General features: G+C 39.6%; 1 protein-coding gene across 2 annotated transcripts in view; it reads left to right on the forward strand.

Annotated features, from left to right (window-relative positions):
• The first annotated feature begins 8490 nt into the window (after positions 1–8490).
• COL5A2 (collagen type V alpha 2 chain) overlaps positions 8491–14237 on the forward strand; it is a 98114-nt gene continuing 92367 nt past the window's right edge. The window contains exon 1 of one of the 2 annotated variants that reach the window (XM_009088145.4): positions 8491–9047. In XM_009088145.4, coding sequence (XP_009086393.1) covers positions 8945–9047 — 103 coding nt within the window. In that variant the 5' untranslated portion in view covers positions 8491–8944. The remainder of the gene's footprint in view (positions 9048–14237) is intronic. The other variant, XM_018911732.3, reaches the window with a different exon arrangement.

Genomic DNA, 14237 nt, shown 5'->3' on the forward strand with positions numbered 1-14237 from the left:
GAAAGCACCTTAACTGATGGAAATAAGCGTGGTGAGAGAGCTCTCTGGGGTTTGCCCACATTTTGTGCAGGGCTTTTTCATACATGGCTAATTTTGTGTGGGCTTTGCTCTGTGTAGCAGTGGTCAGATTTGACTTGCCAGCTGAGGTGATGTGGGTGCAATTTAATGTCCCAGAAGATTTGAGGGTGAGTATATGTGACATGGTCTGGTACTTTTAAAGTACCTGAATATGAATAATTTATGCAAACTCTTGCTTTCTAACAAGAACTCTCAATCTTTTCCAGATAGCAAAGAGCCATTAACTGAGGGGAAAAAGAGCAGTCCAGTTACCTGCTGTGGCTGTTACTCATCTCTGGGTACATTTCAAACCACCCCATTGCTGGATCCAGGGTTACAAGGTGAGGTTGTGTCTATGTGCTGCAGGGCCACCAGGTTTCCATATTTCAGCTGTTGCCAGAAATGATGTAACAAGAGGTATAAGAAGATTTTGTATAGAAGTTTTTGCCTGCCATGAGGATCTTAGGGTAGGGGGATTTTTGAGAAGCAAATATGTTATGCTATTGTGGAAATGTACAACCATCTTTGAGCTTCAATAACTATTTTCTAAAATGACTGAGGCTCATCTAAGCCATCAATCTTTAAAAAGAGTAAGAGGCTGATTTCCTGAACTACATCATGAAGGCAATCAGTTGAGGCAAAATAAAGCATATCAGTGGGTATGGAGAGTAGATATTCTCTTCCACAATCTGCTTCAGCCCATTAACCAGATGAAAATCCTCTTGGTAATAGGTCATAACTTAAAAATAAGCCTACCTCATAAAGAGTTCTGCATTGAAATAAAAATTTCAAAAAGTTTTCTAAAAGGGCTCAGTTTGCACATTTTTTCACAGCAAAAATTAAATGTAAACTTGAATTGTTTCTGAGTAAACTATGTTTTCAATTAGCATTTAATGTTTAAAGGCAGTCCAAAATGTGCTCCACACATGCATTCACAGAATCTTAGTGCAATAAGGCTCATAAAAGCTATAAAATATTGGAAAGAAGACAGCATGGAAAGGAAATGGAAAAGTAAAGCAGGCAGGATAAACCTCTTTCGCTTTCTCTATTTGAACCTGCACACAGCTGTACTGACATTTATTTGATGTCCTGGCCTTATAGTTCTAGTAGTGACACCAACACCCCCATGCTAGAATTATAAGTCTGTTACAGAAATTTTTCTTTGTTTCAGCTTTCTGTATATGTGATGCATACATTCAAGTCTTATACCCCTGACTTACACTACTTCTGATTCCTTTTTTCCTCCTTTTTCTCTATTACATTCTTTCACTGCTGTTGCTATTCTCCTTTATTTTATTAATTATCCATAATTTTGTCTATGTTGGCACAGTTTTTCCCCAGCTGCTTAAAAGAAAGAAATAGATATGTCAACATGGAAGATACTAAAAATATGACAAGTTATCCTTTTTCATGATTTTTAAAATTGCTTTTAAATTGGGTATAATGAGTACCCTAGTTTTTCATGTATCAGATCTTACCACCTGATAGAGGTAGATCCTGTTTTATAGAAGAGGACTCACTTTTAAGAAAGAAGATGGCCTTTATATAAATTACATTTTCTTGCTAGAAGAAAAATTGTGCTCAAAAGAATCTAAAAGGATCATCTCAACTATTCCAATCTTTTTAAGCAGATGAAAGTTTATGTATTAACAGGGTGATGAAAGGATGGGTAAAAAAGGGGTAAAAGCTTCCATGGCAAGCGAATACCTTAATTCAGCAGCTGAAATATTGCTGCTAACCTCAACAGGGGCAATCTTTCACCCCCGTGTCTACTGTTTTGAGTTGGTGTCAAAAATGCCTGCCCCAAAATTATTAAATCTTACTTCTTTCTTCTTACTAATTAAAGATATTGAATAATGTATTTTAAGAAGGTTACCTTATAGAGAGCTGAGCAATTCCAGTAAGATGCTGAGCAAGATAAGTGCCTTTTGTCAATGGAGCTGAGGCCTTTGCCAATTTTAAATGGTAAGTAAGTGGAATCAAAAGCACTTCAGCTATCCAGGACAAACAACAACATGTTTAATTTTTTTTTTTCTGGAAAATGTAAATTTAATTTAGGGCATTATATCATAGAGTATTTTGAGTTGGAAAGAACCCATCATAATCATCGAGTCCAACTCATGGCCAAGAGCAGCCCACCCCAAGAATCCCACCATGTGCCTGAGAAAGTTGTCCAAATGTGTCTGTAGATACTGAACATTCACTAAACATCTGCTAAGGTTTTTTTACATGGGAAACAATATCCTGTGTAAATGGATCCCTTCAGTCCTACTTTATAATGTGCGTGAAGTCACAGGCACTTTGTTTCATATGGATGTAGTAATAAATGTGGGGTTTTAGGGGGGAAAATATATTCCTTATTTTAGTGGCCCTTTCCCTGTGAGGGAAGACACTGCTTGGACCTGTCTCCACTTTTGGCTTGCACAGTGCCCCATCTGCTCAGGACACTCCCTTCTGCAGGCCACCCAGCGTGGTTCCCCCATAGCTCCCTGCAGGCAGCAGGCTCAGGCCCAGAGCAACTGCTGACAAAGTCTCAGTTTGAGCTCACACCCATTCCAGTGCATTTGGTTACCTTGGGGTTTATCTTACTTGGAAACTTAGTCTGTAGAGCTTGATCAGTAAGTAACTTTCCTTGGAGCATTATGTATAAATTTTTCTCTAAGACTGATTTTAACATATGTGTTCTGTGACTGGCTTGGTGATTCCAAAGTCCCTTCTGGAGCTGCTTTAGCCATTCTCCAGTCACATCTGTAGGCCAGCTCTGTTAATTGGCATGTAGTGTGTACAGGTTTTCAGCATTTTTATTTTGCTGCGAAATCAGATGTAACTTGGGAGCAATGTGTTTTGTAGGACTGCTTTCTGAACTTCTTGCTCATGTTATGGTTTGTAAGAATGTTGCTACAATCTTAAATGTTTTATTTCCCAGGTTTCAAGTAGATGGCTCCATCAGCCTTGGATGTTCTACAAATTCAATTCTAAGACTGAAGATCAATGCTTTAAAAAGTGTAATGATAGGGAAAACAATTGGCTGGGGTATTTACTATACTTTGGTCACAGCCTGATAGTGGCCACTGGGATGTTAGTCCATGAGACCAAAATGGAAATCATGGGCTCTTTTCTTACCCACACTGAAACAATTATAAAGACAGGAGAGCTGAACACAGGCATCATGCTCTGCTGATATGACTGTTTTGCTTCTGATAGTTGAGGGCACACACTCTTAGGTCCATACCTTGCACATTAATACAGGTGACTATAGGGCTCCATCTGCATGGGATTTTAGATAAGAGCATGGGCAACGAGTTTAATTGAGCTCCACATAATCTTCCTGTTCTTTCAGTAGGGTCATTGATGCTTCTTACATTTTAAGAATAAATTCAGTATTATTTCTAAGTATTTGAAACCTGCAGCAATTTAAATTTTAAATTAAAATTTACATCTGTTTAAATAAACAGCAAGAGATATAAAACTTAAACAACCATGGATGAAATTAATACATAAGATTTTAATCATGTCCTTAGTTTACACAATTTAAACTCTCAAAGGCAGATATAGTGGGTTCTTTTCCTTGAAGACATTTTGTGTTATACTAGGACATGATGACAAGTTACCAAAGATTTCATTTTGTGCTTGAGGCTGTACTGAGCATATTAGAGCACAGTTCAGTGGCCTGAAATCTGTGTTAAGACAAAATGGTTCTACATAGTCTTGGACTTGAATTTTAAGATAGAAGAATGAAAATGAAATAATACTATTTTAAAACTGTGGATAAAGTTTAGTGGTGGTGATTAAGTAATCCTGAGCCTCAACATCTTGTAACAACTCTATGCCCACAAGAGAATAGGGTTAAAAATAAACTTTCAGCCAAATTCTTTCTTTACAGTCCCATTGGTTTAAGTGATTCCCTAGGTCAGACAAATTATTATGACTTATGAATATGCTTGTTGGATGGGTCTTTTTAACTCCTCTTTCAGGGACTTTCAGTCAGTGAAAAAGTTCAAAGTAAGCTATCTTAGGGTCCTCAGGTAAATTAATTAAATATTAGGAAAAACAGTGAAGGCCATTAACTGGGACCTATTTGAATTACAGATTAGCATTTGCCCTTGCCACTTAAGTGGGTAGCTTGCTGGGATCCCTTTATGTTCTCACTTAATCAGTTTAAATTCTTAGGCAGACAAAAGCCAGCTTGACAATGAATTTGTAATGGAGAATAACATAATGATGCTGTTTTTCCTGTTCTAGGTAAAGAATAAGTATAATTTTCAGAAGATTTAATGCAAGACTTTCCCTAATTACTTCCCTAATTAATTCCTTGACTTTTTTTGCTTAGACTAATGTTGAGTTTAATTTAATGGAGACATTCTAAAGGAAAGGCTGCCAGTGCCAATAACTTATTGAACTTACTGGGTTTGTAGTTCCTCGTAGTAAAAGCCTATTTGTGGTGACTGACATAATCTAAGACTCCTCATTAGCAGTTTTAAAGCAAAGTATCATTCTATGTCCCAAAATTAAAAATAAACTGGAACAACATTACACAGGTTGAATGTAACCAAGAAAGATATTTTTCCTCTATTAGGACTTGAATTAATATATTAAACCTTCCTAGGCAAAGGTTGATGGGAGTATTCTCCTACAACTGGGCAGCAGTGTTACTGGTGTAGCATTACCAATACTAATTTTTTTGTGGATGTCTCTGCAGGAAGATTATGATTTTGAGGCTGTGCAGTTTGGAATCTAGTTCATTTAAAATATGATTGAAAAATAGTGTAGTATTCCTCTGTTTTCATTCTTGCCCTTTTCTGTAGTTTCCTATTACATTTTCTCATTTTAAATAGCAGAATTTTCTCTCCTTTTACTGTGTGAAAGACATGTATAAAATGAGGAAACTGATTACTCCTGCAGTAATGGTCTTAAAAGTACAAAGTGAACACACTTCAAAGGTAGAACTATTTTCCCCTCATATATTATTTCAGTCATGTTCATTTTAATGGTTAATTCCAAGAAAGGGCAAGCATTTTATATTGACTATATTTTTGCTAGTTAAATATATGGTGTGGAAATTTCCTGGTTTCATTTTTTTTTAAGCTAAGTGTGTGATCGAAGTTATACAAGGTGGAAATTTCAAACATCACTTACTGTGGATTTAACTGCCTACATAAAACTTGATGGCAACTCTCACATTGGCGTGAGCTCCCTTTGGTGAAACCACACTGCTTTTGAAAATCTTGCTTGTCTTTGAATTCAGCTAGAGTTTATTTCCAGTTTCCATGAATCCACTGATTTCATATTGATCTAAAACACTGGTACAGGTTCTCATATGTAGCAGATGGCTCACACATTTATGTGAAGATACTTTCTATCAGCTTGGCAGGGATTAGTTTAGAATAGGAGCACTGTCACACTGCATGTAACAGTGTGAAAGCTGAGAGAGACTCTTAAACTACATTGGAGGGACACTCATGGAGATTGGATTTTAATTGCTCGTATGTATGCATGCTCGGATGCATCTGAAGCTGCTAATTGGGTTTTTCTGGCCTTATTTGAGATTTTGAAAGGTTTAAGTGAGTGAATTATATTTTAATATATTTCTGTGTCCTTAAAATTACATAAGAGTATTCCCTAGCCCCATCTGTCACTCACAATGTGCTTTGACTTTTGAGTAATTTTGAATTTTACATGTGACTTTTAGGTCAGATAACTTACAGTACTGACTTACTGGCTAAAAGTAGGTAATAGCAGCAAACAGGATATTAGGGAGTGTTTAGTTATGTATTTTTTTCAGAGTATTGTGTCTTGACATTTCTAGGAGTGTCCTTGCTTTGGGGAACTCTCATTTCAGCAAGACTTTTTAGAGCTTATCATTGAGCACACACTGCTTTTGTGTGAAGACTTTGCTATTGTGTTATTATTTCCCTTCCTGTTCTGTAAAGATTCTTAAAACATGAAGATTGCTCTAATGTGAAGCATGAAACACCTCTCCTGTGAAGACAGGCTGGAGGAGTTGGGGTTGTTCAACCTGGAGAAGGCTCTGGGGAGACCTTAAAGTATCCTGCCAGTACCCAAAGAGGGTCTGTCAGAAAGATGGGGACATGCATTTAAGCAGGGCCTGTTGCAATTGGACAAGGGGTGATGACTTTAAACCAAAAGAATGTAGATTCAGACAAGGTATAAAGAAGGATTTTATGATGAGAGTGTTGGAATACTGGAAAAGGAGTCCTAGAGACGTGGTGGATGCCCCACGTCGGGAAACCTTCAATGTCAGGCTGGACAGAGCTCTGAGAAGCCTGATCTATTTGAAGATATCCCTCCTTGTTCCAAGGACACTTGGACTAGATGACCTATAAAGGTCTTTTACAACCTTAACTATTGTGTGATTCTGTTAGAAAGTGATTTTTTAATCATGTCATATCACTTTTTCATCTCTTGTGAGTAATTAGCCACAAATCGGTAGCTGAGGCAAGCCTGAATTCAAAGTGTCTCCTGCTGGTGGAAAGAGCCTGGTTTTGTTTCCTGCTTTTCCACATTTATTCCTCCACTGAGATGGACTAGACAAGGAGGATTCAGTCCTCTGACTTCTGCAGTCTCTCTGTCTACTAAATTAGTTGTTATATACTGTAAGCTGGATGTGTAACAATGAAGGTAGATTGGGGAAGAATCTGCTCCAGGAGTTGGGGCCCAGGATTCTCCTCCCAAGGAATTTTCTTCTTGTGTAAGTTTTCCTTGGCACAGAAGAAAAATGAGCTCCAAAAAAGGCTTTAGTAGTGAATCTATGACCTTGGGCTTATTTGCGAAATTCCACATTCCTCTGTTCTTACAGAATCCTAAAATCTATGGAAAAAAGTGAAAAAACCTTGGAGAGAAGTTGCTGCACAAATATACAGTATTATTCTGCACAATGTTTGCTTCTCCCCTATTGAGAGGAAGAAGGGAGAAGTTACACTGAGCATACTTGGAATTATTTGTCTGCCCACTCTTGATTACTTGGTCTGACTCTATTCACAGTGGTTCTACCTGATGATTTTCTCTCACTCATATCCAATGGAATGCTATCAAATAGCTTAGACCTGGAAGTGAATTTGTTTAAATGAAAAATTATAGACTTAATGATTCCATATGAGGCTTATAATAAAACTGAAACCATCTCTAAGTGCAGAACCATGATAAAAGGAAGTATTTATAAGGGGGCATAAGGGGATGGATTCAATGTGTATCCTTTTCTATTCTATTGTTCATCTGTTTTAGTTATGTGTCATAACTTGGTGGTGGGACCAAAGCAGAATTAGATATGAAGGGCAACTTTTAGATATCACTGTAGGAACCTCTCCTACAGTATGCCTACTGTATCCTACGGATTCCTACTGTAGGAATCTCCTAGGAGTGAAATTGCAGAAGGTATCTTTGAATACCTCAGAAAAATAAAGGGTCAAGACAGCTTGGTGCAAGAGAGTAGGGAACTTTGATGTTGTTCTCTTTCAGTCTATTTTTATGGTCATCTCTGGTTTTGCTATTCGACTATGTTTGATGTAGCATCGCAGGGCTGTGCCATTTTCTGGCTTACCTTTATTCTGGCCCTTTGAAGAGGCAGAAGAAAACATCACGGGCTTTAAGATTCTGCATCACTGAGAGGTGCTAAATCATCCTGTGATTAGCCAGGGAATTTCCAATCTGTATGAATCCAGGTGAAGATGTTTACTGCATATAGGATTGTTCTTGAGCTGAAATAGCTGAACACAGAAAACCTTCCAGCAGATGAATCTGTATTTCCCTGTAGCAGGAATAGATGACCCTATTCTTAGCTAATGAGGGGATTAGTGACTGAGCTTCCTTTCAGCAGACCATAAACAGTGTGGGAAGAAAGAAATTCAGCATTCTATCCCCAGTTGCAAGTGATCCACAAAAGAGAGATTTGCTTAGTGCTCACGCTAGAATGCTAATTAAGGCACATTGTTAAGGGCTAAATACTAGGCTGGGGCTTAGGTAGGTTTGTCAGGGAACAGGGGCAGAGAGCCCTGAAGAAAAGCAGGTAATAGGATAGTTTGAGTCGGCATTCTTGTATTAAAAGTGTAGAGCATCTTCCAGTGATTTCCAACAGTCTTCCCAGCTGGTGGGACAGTAAATATAGAGCACATAGGCTTTCGAGGAAAGATTATTCAGCAAAAGAATTCGTTTGAGAATGATAATTTCCCTTTGGGTGAAGAGGGCTTATTTCCAAGTTGCTGAAGAAGGCTGCCTTATTTTAGCTCCGTGAGTCCCTCTCAAGGGACTGGAGTCCCGTTTGATAACACAGCGAGGCAGGGGGCAGTTATCAGGGGAGAGGAGGAAATCCTCCTCTGGCGCGCTGGAAGCGATCGAGTTCCTAATAAGGGAATCGGCTCCAAATGGGGCTATACCCTCCATTTCCAGGAAGCGTGCGCTGGGTGTGGTAAAAGCAGAGCTTTCTCTTCCTGACAGCTTCTTAAAACTCTGCATTTGCTTGCTTAATAAACGGTCCTGAAAAAGCACATGCACTGCACAGCAGCAGGAAAGTATCCCGCAAGTGTGCTCGTAAAGAGAAAAGTTCAAGGAAGAGTGAAGCCAGCTCTGATTCGGTTATTTACCATCAATCAGACTGTTGCTTGGCAGGGAGTGGATGGTTAGGAGCCTGAACGAGCTGAAAAGGGGCAGGAAGAAAGTGGAGGCAGCATTCTTCCTATTTAAAGCTGCATCCCCTGAAAGGAGTGTTTGCAGACTGCGCTGGAGCTGGTGCTGAAAAGAGGGCTCGCAGACTTTGTCCTGGAACTGATGCGGAAAGGCAGAACGACTCCTCAGCTGGCTTCATGGTGCTAAAATAACCTTACGATTCTGCACTTTTTGCTGCCCAGGGAGGATACATGTCTAATATCTAGGCATGATGGCAGTCTTGGTACAAACGAGAACTTTTTTCATCCTCGCTGCTGTATTAGGCCGATTTGTAGCCGTAAAAGCGCAAGAAGTGGAAGAGTATGAAGGTGGTGAGTTTCTCTCTGCCTCTAAAACAATTATCATAATCCCCCCTCTTTGCATGCAGTGTGTTTATTGTGTGATTTGGCTAGTAAGTGGAGCAGAAAACCTCTGGGATACGAGAGTAAGACTTTTGCTTTCACACATTGAGAAGGGGGCAGAGAGGGGTTTGCGCTTTGACTTTTTGAGCGGAAGACCGAAATTTGCGGCGCTCGCTGCGGGCACAGAGCGGGAGGGGCGGTCAAAGGCCAAGTGCTGCCGCGGGGCGCTCCGGCTGAGCCCCTGTCCCGGCGGGGCTGCGGCCGCTGGGAAGTTCCGAACAAAGGAAAGGGCTTGGGACGCGGCTGGAAGACAGCTGGGCGAGCGAGCTGGGAACGTAAACACCGAAGCCTCGCAGGGTGGAGTCGTTTCGCTGAACTACATCTGCTTTCTCACATTCTTTGTTTTAGAGAAATGCAGAAACGTGGATTCTCTCTTTTCTCACCCCTCCCCCTCCTCCTTTTCATTTTCCTTTCTTTCCTTCTCGGGCTCGTTTTCCCCCAGGCTCTTGCGGAGGGGCTGCGTGACGCCGAGGATGGCACAGAGCCTCCCCTCCGCCCGGGGAAGGGGCGCGGGGCAGCGGCGGCTCGGGGCGAGCTCCGTGCGGGCAGGAGCGCGGGCGGGCTACGAGCCTCACCCGCCCGACCTGCACTGACTGCGGCTGCTTGGTAGCCGTTCGTGTTTAGTGCCATTTCAGTGCCTGCGAGAGGGACACTGATGGTCAGGAGAAGGCTAGGACCGTACTCTTTCATCAGTCGGGATGGATGTCGTGGTCTGTGTTGATTTCCTGAAATGTGAGCAGGCTGGTGGTGGGACAGTCTGGAGCTATTGTACTCCGGAGCGTACCTCCTAGCCTTCTTATATGTAACCCTGGCTCCTTTTCCTAATTATGCCCTACAAAGAGACTTTGTAGGGCATTCCGGCACATTGTAGGATGTACCCTACAATGCAGTTTGCGCTTATTTTATCGTGTATTTTTAAGAGCCTAATTTTTCTTGTAACTGAACCTCTCTGGTAATACGCTGGATTGCATAAGTGAGGAGTCAAAGCCTAATGAATAAACCAGTGCAATATTTCTGAAACTTTTGTTCTACAAAGCAAAATGAGACTATCCTGCCCGTGCATAGCTGTGTGAGAAGTCCCATAGAGGGCACTTTATATAAACTTGTGAGTGAAAATCTTATACTTGCCATAAAGGGAGGCATATGTTATGCATTTTTCAGTTACATGTAATACCAAACAAAACACTTGTGAAAATACTGACTTAATTTTTGGTATCCATTTAATAAAAATTATAGCTTTTTGCCTATTTTTTTAAAATTGCAAAATTTATATGGGTTTTCTGTGGGGTTATTACATTTACTAGATTTTTGGAATTATGGGATAAGCCAGTATTGTAGCAAAACATTCTAGGATGTATTTCCAATGTGTGGCCACTGAAAGGTACATGGTAAGTCAGAGAGCAAAACATGTTGTAATAAGTTAGTGACATCTGTTTACACTTACACCACTTACTCATCTTCCTGTTTGAGAATTAATAGCTTTTGTCTACTATACAGACCCTTTTCCAATGTTCATTATATAAAAAGAAAACCAAACACAGACCTGTTTTAATGTGATGTGAGGGTTGGTGCAGTGAAGATTGAAGTAGGGTGCATTCTACACATTGGTCTGGTTTAAGTGCATAAGAAAGGGATTTCACCTTTCATTTAATTCCCAACCAAAGCCTACAAATGCTGAAGAGTGGGCATGTTTTACCCTTAGTTTGTCTTGGATTTGGTATTTGTGTAGAGGTCTAACATCAGTCAACAAGTATTTTACTGTATTTTACTGCAGGTGACTTTGTCTGTAGAGCTGCTTTATTTCTCATTCACTTATGTACTACTTGAATATAGGTACTGCCAGATAAACAAATATTAGAGGTGTCTGGGAAAGCAAGAAGGACACTTCAGGAAGTGTAGATTAGAAAAATCTATCCAGCTTTCAGAAAGGATGTAAACCAGTGTTGTACCAGTCATTTTTCATAACAATCCTGGGAAAAAATAAGGCTTGAATGCTGCTTGTCAACTTTAGACAGTGGCAGAAAGAAATGACTTTTGTGGTAGTATCTTACAGAATTTATCATAAGGGGGATTTATATTGATAGATAAGTTGAATATAATAAAGCAGATAATATGGTTAAAAAACCTTAATGAAAGAATTGTAATACTTCTTACCAAACTGCTTAACTTTTTGTCACTTACCATTCCTGTGCTTTAAAGTAATGCCAGTTTCTTTATTAATTTTTTTTTCCTCTTGAAACCCTTGGAGATTGATCTGTTCTGCTCAAGAGCACTTGGCTGGTGGTGCTACATGATGCACATGCTTAAAATGCATGTAAAAATGTGAAAACCAGGCACTTCCAAACCTATTACAGCAAAATTGGTCGTTTTGAGACTGACTGTTTAAATGTGCCTATTTGAAAGTTATTTATCAATAAGGTCAGTGCTGCAAAATCGTAGAAGAACTAGAAGATCCTGGTTTTATTTTCTTTGTAGAGACTTAGTCTAGTTCAGAAAAGCAACAGGATCAGAAAGTGCCAGGAGGTGACTGAAATTTTGTGCTGTTGAAGTGCTGAATACCTGAAAGCTCTGAACCTTTCATACAGAGTTTTCCACAAACTCAACAATCCTTCCTCTTTCCCTAGGGCTTGGCATGGAGGGAACTGCTAGCTGAAGCAGGTTGTGCTTCTGGGATCCTTTCCTGTCCCCTTGGGAGTGTAAAATTTTTTTAAAAGTAAATTAGAAACACACCTTTAGTGGAAAATCAGTACACTTGAATCAGATTTCAAAATGGGAATCACCTTGTTCAAGGAGAATTGTCTGTGCCAATTGCCTGTGGGTGTGGCAGTGGTGGTTTATTGCCACCATTTCCCATATTTCTCTTCAATCCTATACTTACCTTTGGTTTTCATCAGTTTTTGCAATGTACCTTTGTCTGAATAATATTTTCCTGTCCACCTCTTGTGGTGTTAACCCTCCTTCAGCTGAGATCAGTGTGAACCCTGGTATTGATTTAAAAATATCTAATTTGTTAGACAGTGTGAACAAGGGAAAAAAAAGTCATTGTTCTCTTTAGATTAATGATCCTCTTTGCCTTTTTTGAATTCTCAAGGTCTTTCATTTTGTCTGGAAACCATCCAAGGGAGACAGGAGATTGGACTGACTTCGGAGACACAAACAGCTCGGCTGCTGGAATGGGGGCTGTTAACTTTGTCCATTATCTTCACACTGATACTAGCTTTAGGGAGATAAGACCTTGTTACATAGCACAGGGCCCATAATGGGGCAAATGTTGGGAATAAGATGACAAGTGAAAGTGCTCTGTTGCTATGAGAAAGTAAGAGAATTATTGAGTATTTGTGCCAAATGCTTCTTTAGATTTTATGGGTCTTTCATATATGTAATCTATGTCAAGAGTCCAACTCTAATGAGAATGATACTGTGTGTTTCTATATGAAAGAGGAAAAGCACCCCTGTTTTTACAATAGCCACAGTTTTAGTGAGGATCTGTTAATACTTAGAATTACAGAATTATTGTTTAGGTTGAAAAAGACCTTTAAGATTATTGAACCCAACTGTTTGCACAGCACTGCTTCAGCAGATTGATACTCCAGCTCAGCTTGGTGCTGTCTGTGAATTTGCTATGAGCTCCTTGTGGAGATCATTAGCAAAGATGTTGAACAGGACTGGGCCCTGTACTGAGCCCTGGGGAACACCCCTGGTAACCAGATACCAACTGGATTAACTCCACTCACCACCAATCTTAGGGCGTGGCCCTCTAGGCAGTTTTGTACCCATTGCACAGAGCACCCATCCAAGCCAGGAGCAGCCAGTTTCTCCAGGAGAATGCCATGGAAAACAGTGACCAAATCTTTACTAAATTCCAGGTAGACAGCATCCCAGCTTTTTCCTCATCCTATAAGTGGGTCACCTTGTCATAAAAGATCAGGTTGGGCAAGCAAGACCCTTTTCATAAACCCATGCTGGCTGGGCCTGGTTATGTATATAAATGCAAATGAAAATCCCCTGGTTATGCTGTATTGTTTCTTTTTTTCCCCAAAGTTCCAGATCCTCAGATTATGTCTGTACCTCTGCTTTCTTAGTGAGAAAACCTGCATATGTGTGCAGGTAGGTATATGTGTTTGGGGATTTAAGCATAGTAAATAATTAAAAAATAGGAATAATATAACTCTAAACAAGCAGCAAATGGGAATCTAGTATCTATTAGACAAAGTCATAAGTCTGTGGGGGCTTACTCATTGAATTAGAAAATTTGGGGTTGACTTTCCTGACTGTAAAAATTTCTACACAGAAATTTCTACAAGAAGACTCCTTGAGAGGATTCCTTCTGTTCAGCCTGAGCAAAACTTTGCTCAAAATTATGGAATATATAAAATTGAGGGTCATGTTGAACTGTCTACATTAACTTGTAGTTTTTTTGGAAAATATATTGTGATTGAAGAATAATTGCATGCTGTGTTTGTTAGTGCAGGCATTTTTCCCCCTGATGTTTACAAATATGGATTATTGCCATAGAAACAGAATGGTCATTTCATGATTCATGTTTTAACATGCTCAGTCTTCATTTCTTGATGAGATCTTTTCGTCCTTGCAATTTGTTTCAGTGTGATAATAGTCTATCAGCTTGATTTGTTCATGCAAAACATGCAGGATCGGTCCTGTTTGACAGCAGTTAAATGTAAGTTGGTTAAAAATACATATTTTTTAGCTTGCTAATGGTTTAGAAGTTTTCAGAAAAAAAGAACCTACCAAATCCCTTGACTGATGATAAATGCTCCTAGGAAACCCTGCTTAGGAGCAACTCCTGGTGTTGAAGCTGTGTTTCTATCTAGGTAAATTGTAAGTTATGATTTTTCTATGATTAGAATTAAAAGTGGTCAACTGGACACATAACTTGGTTTTTGGTGTTTTTTCAGAAAAGAAACAGATTCTTGTGTGTATGTGCAGGGAAGCAGGAACTGTAAGGGCAGATCTTCATGCAACAATATAATCCTTTAAAAAAACTGAGCAGATGTTCGTGGCCTGTATACAAGTATTTTTCCATATACAGAGGAAAGCAACAAACTCAGTGCCAAGAAACAACAAAGTAATAAAAAATAG

This window comes from Serinus canaria, chromosome 7, assembly GCF_022539315.1.
Source record: "Serinus canaria isolate serCan28SL12 chromosome 7, serCan2020, whole genome shotgun sequence".
NCBI lineage: Eukaryota > Metazoa > Chordata > Aves > Passeriformes > Fringillidae > Serinus > Serinus canaria.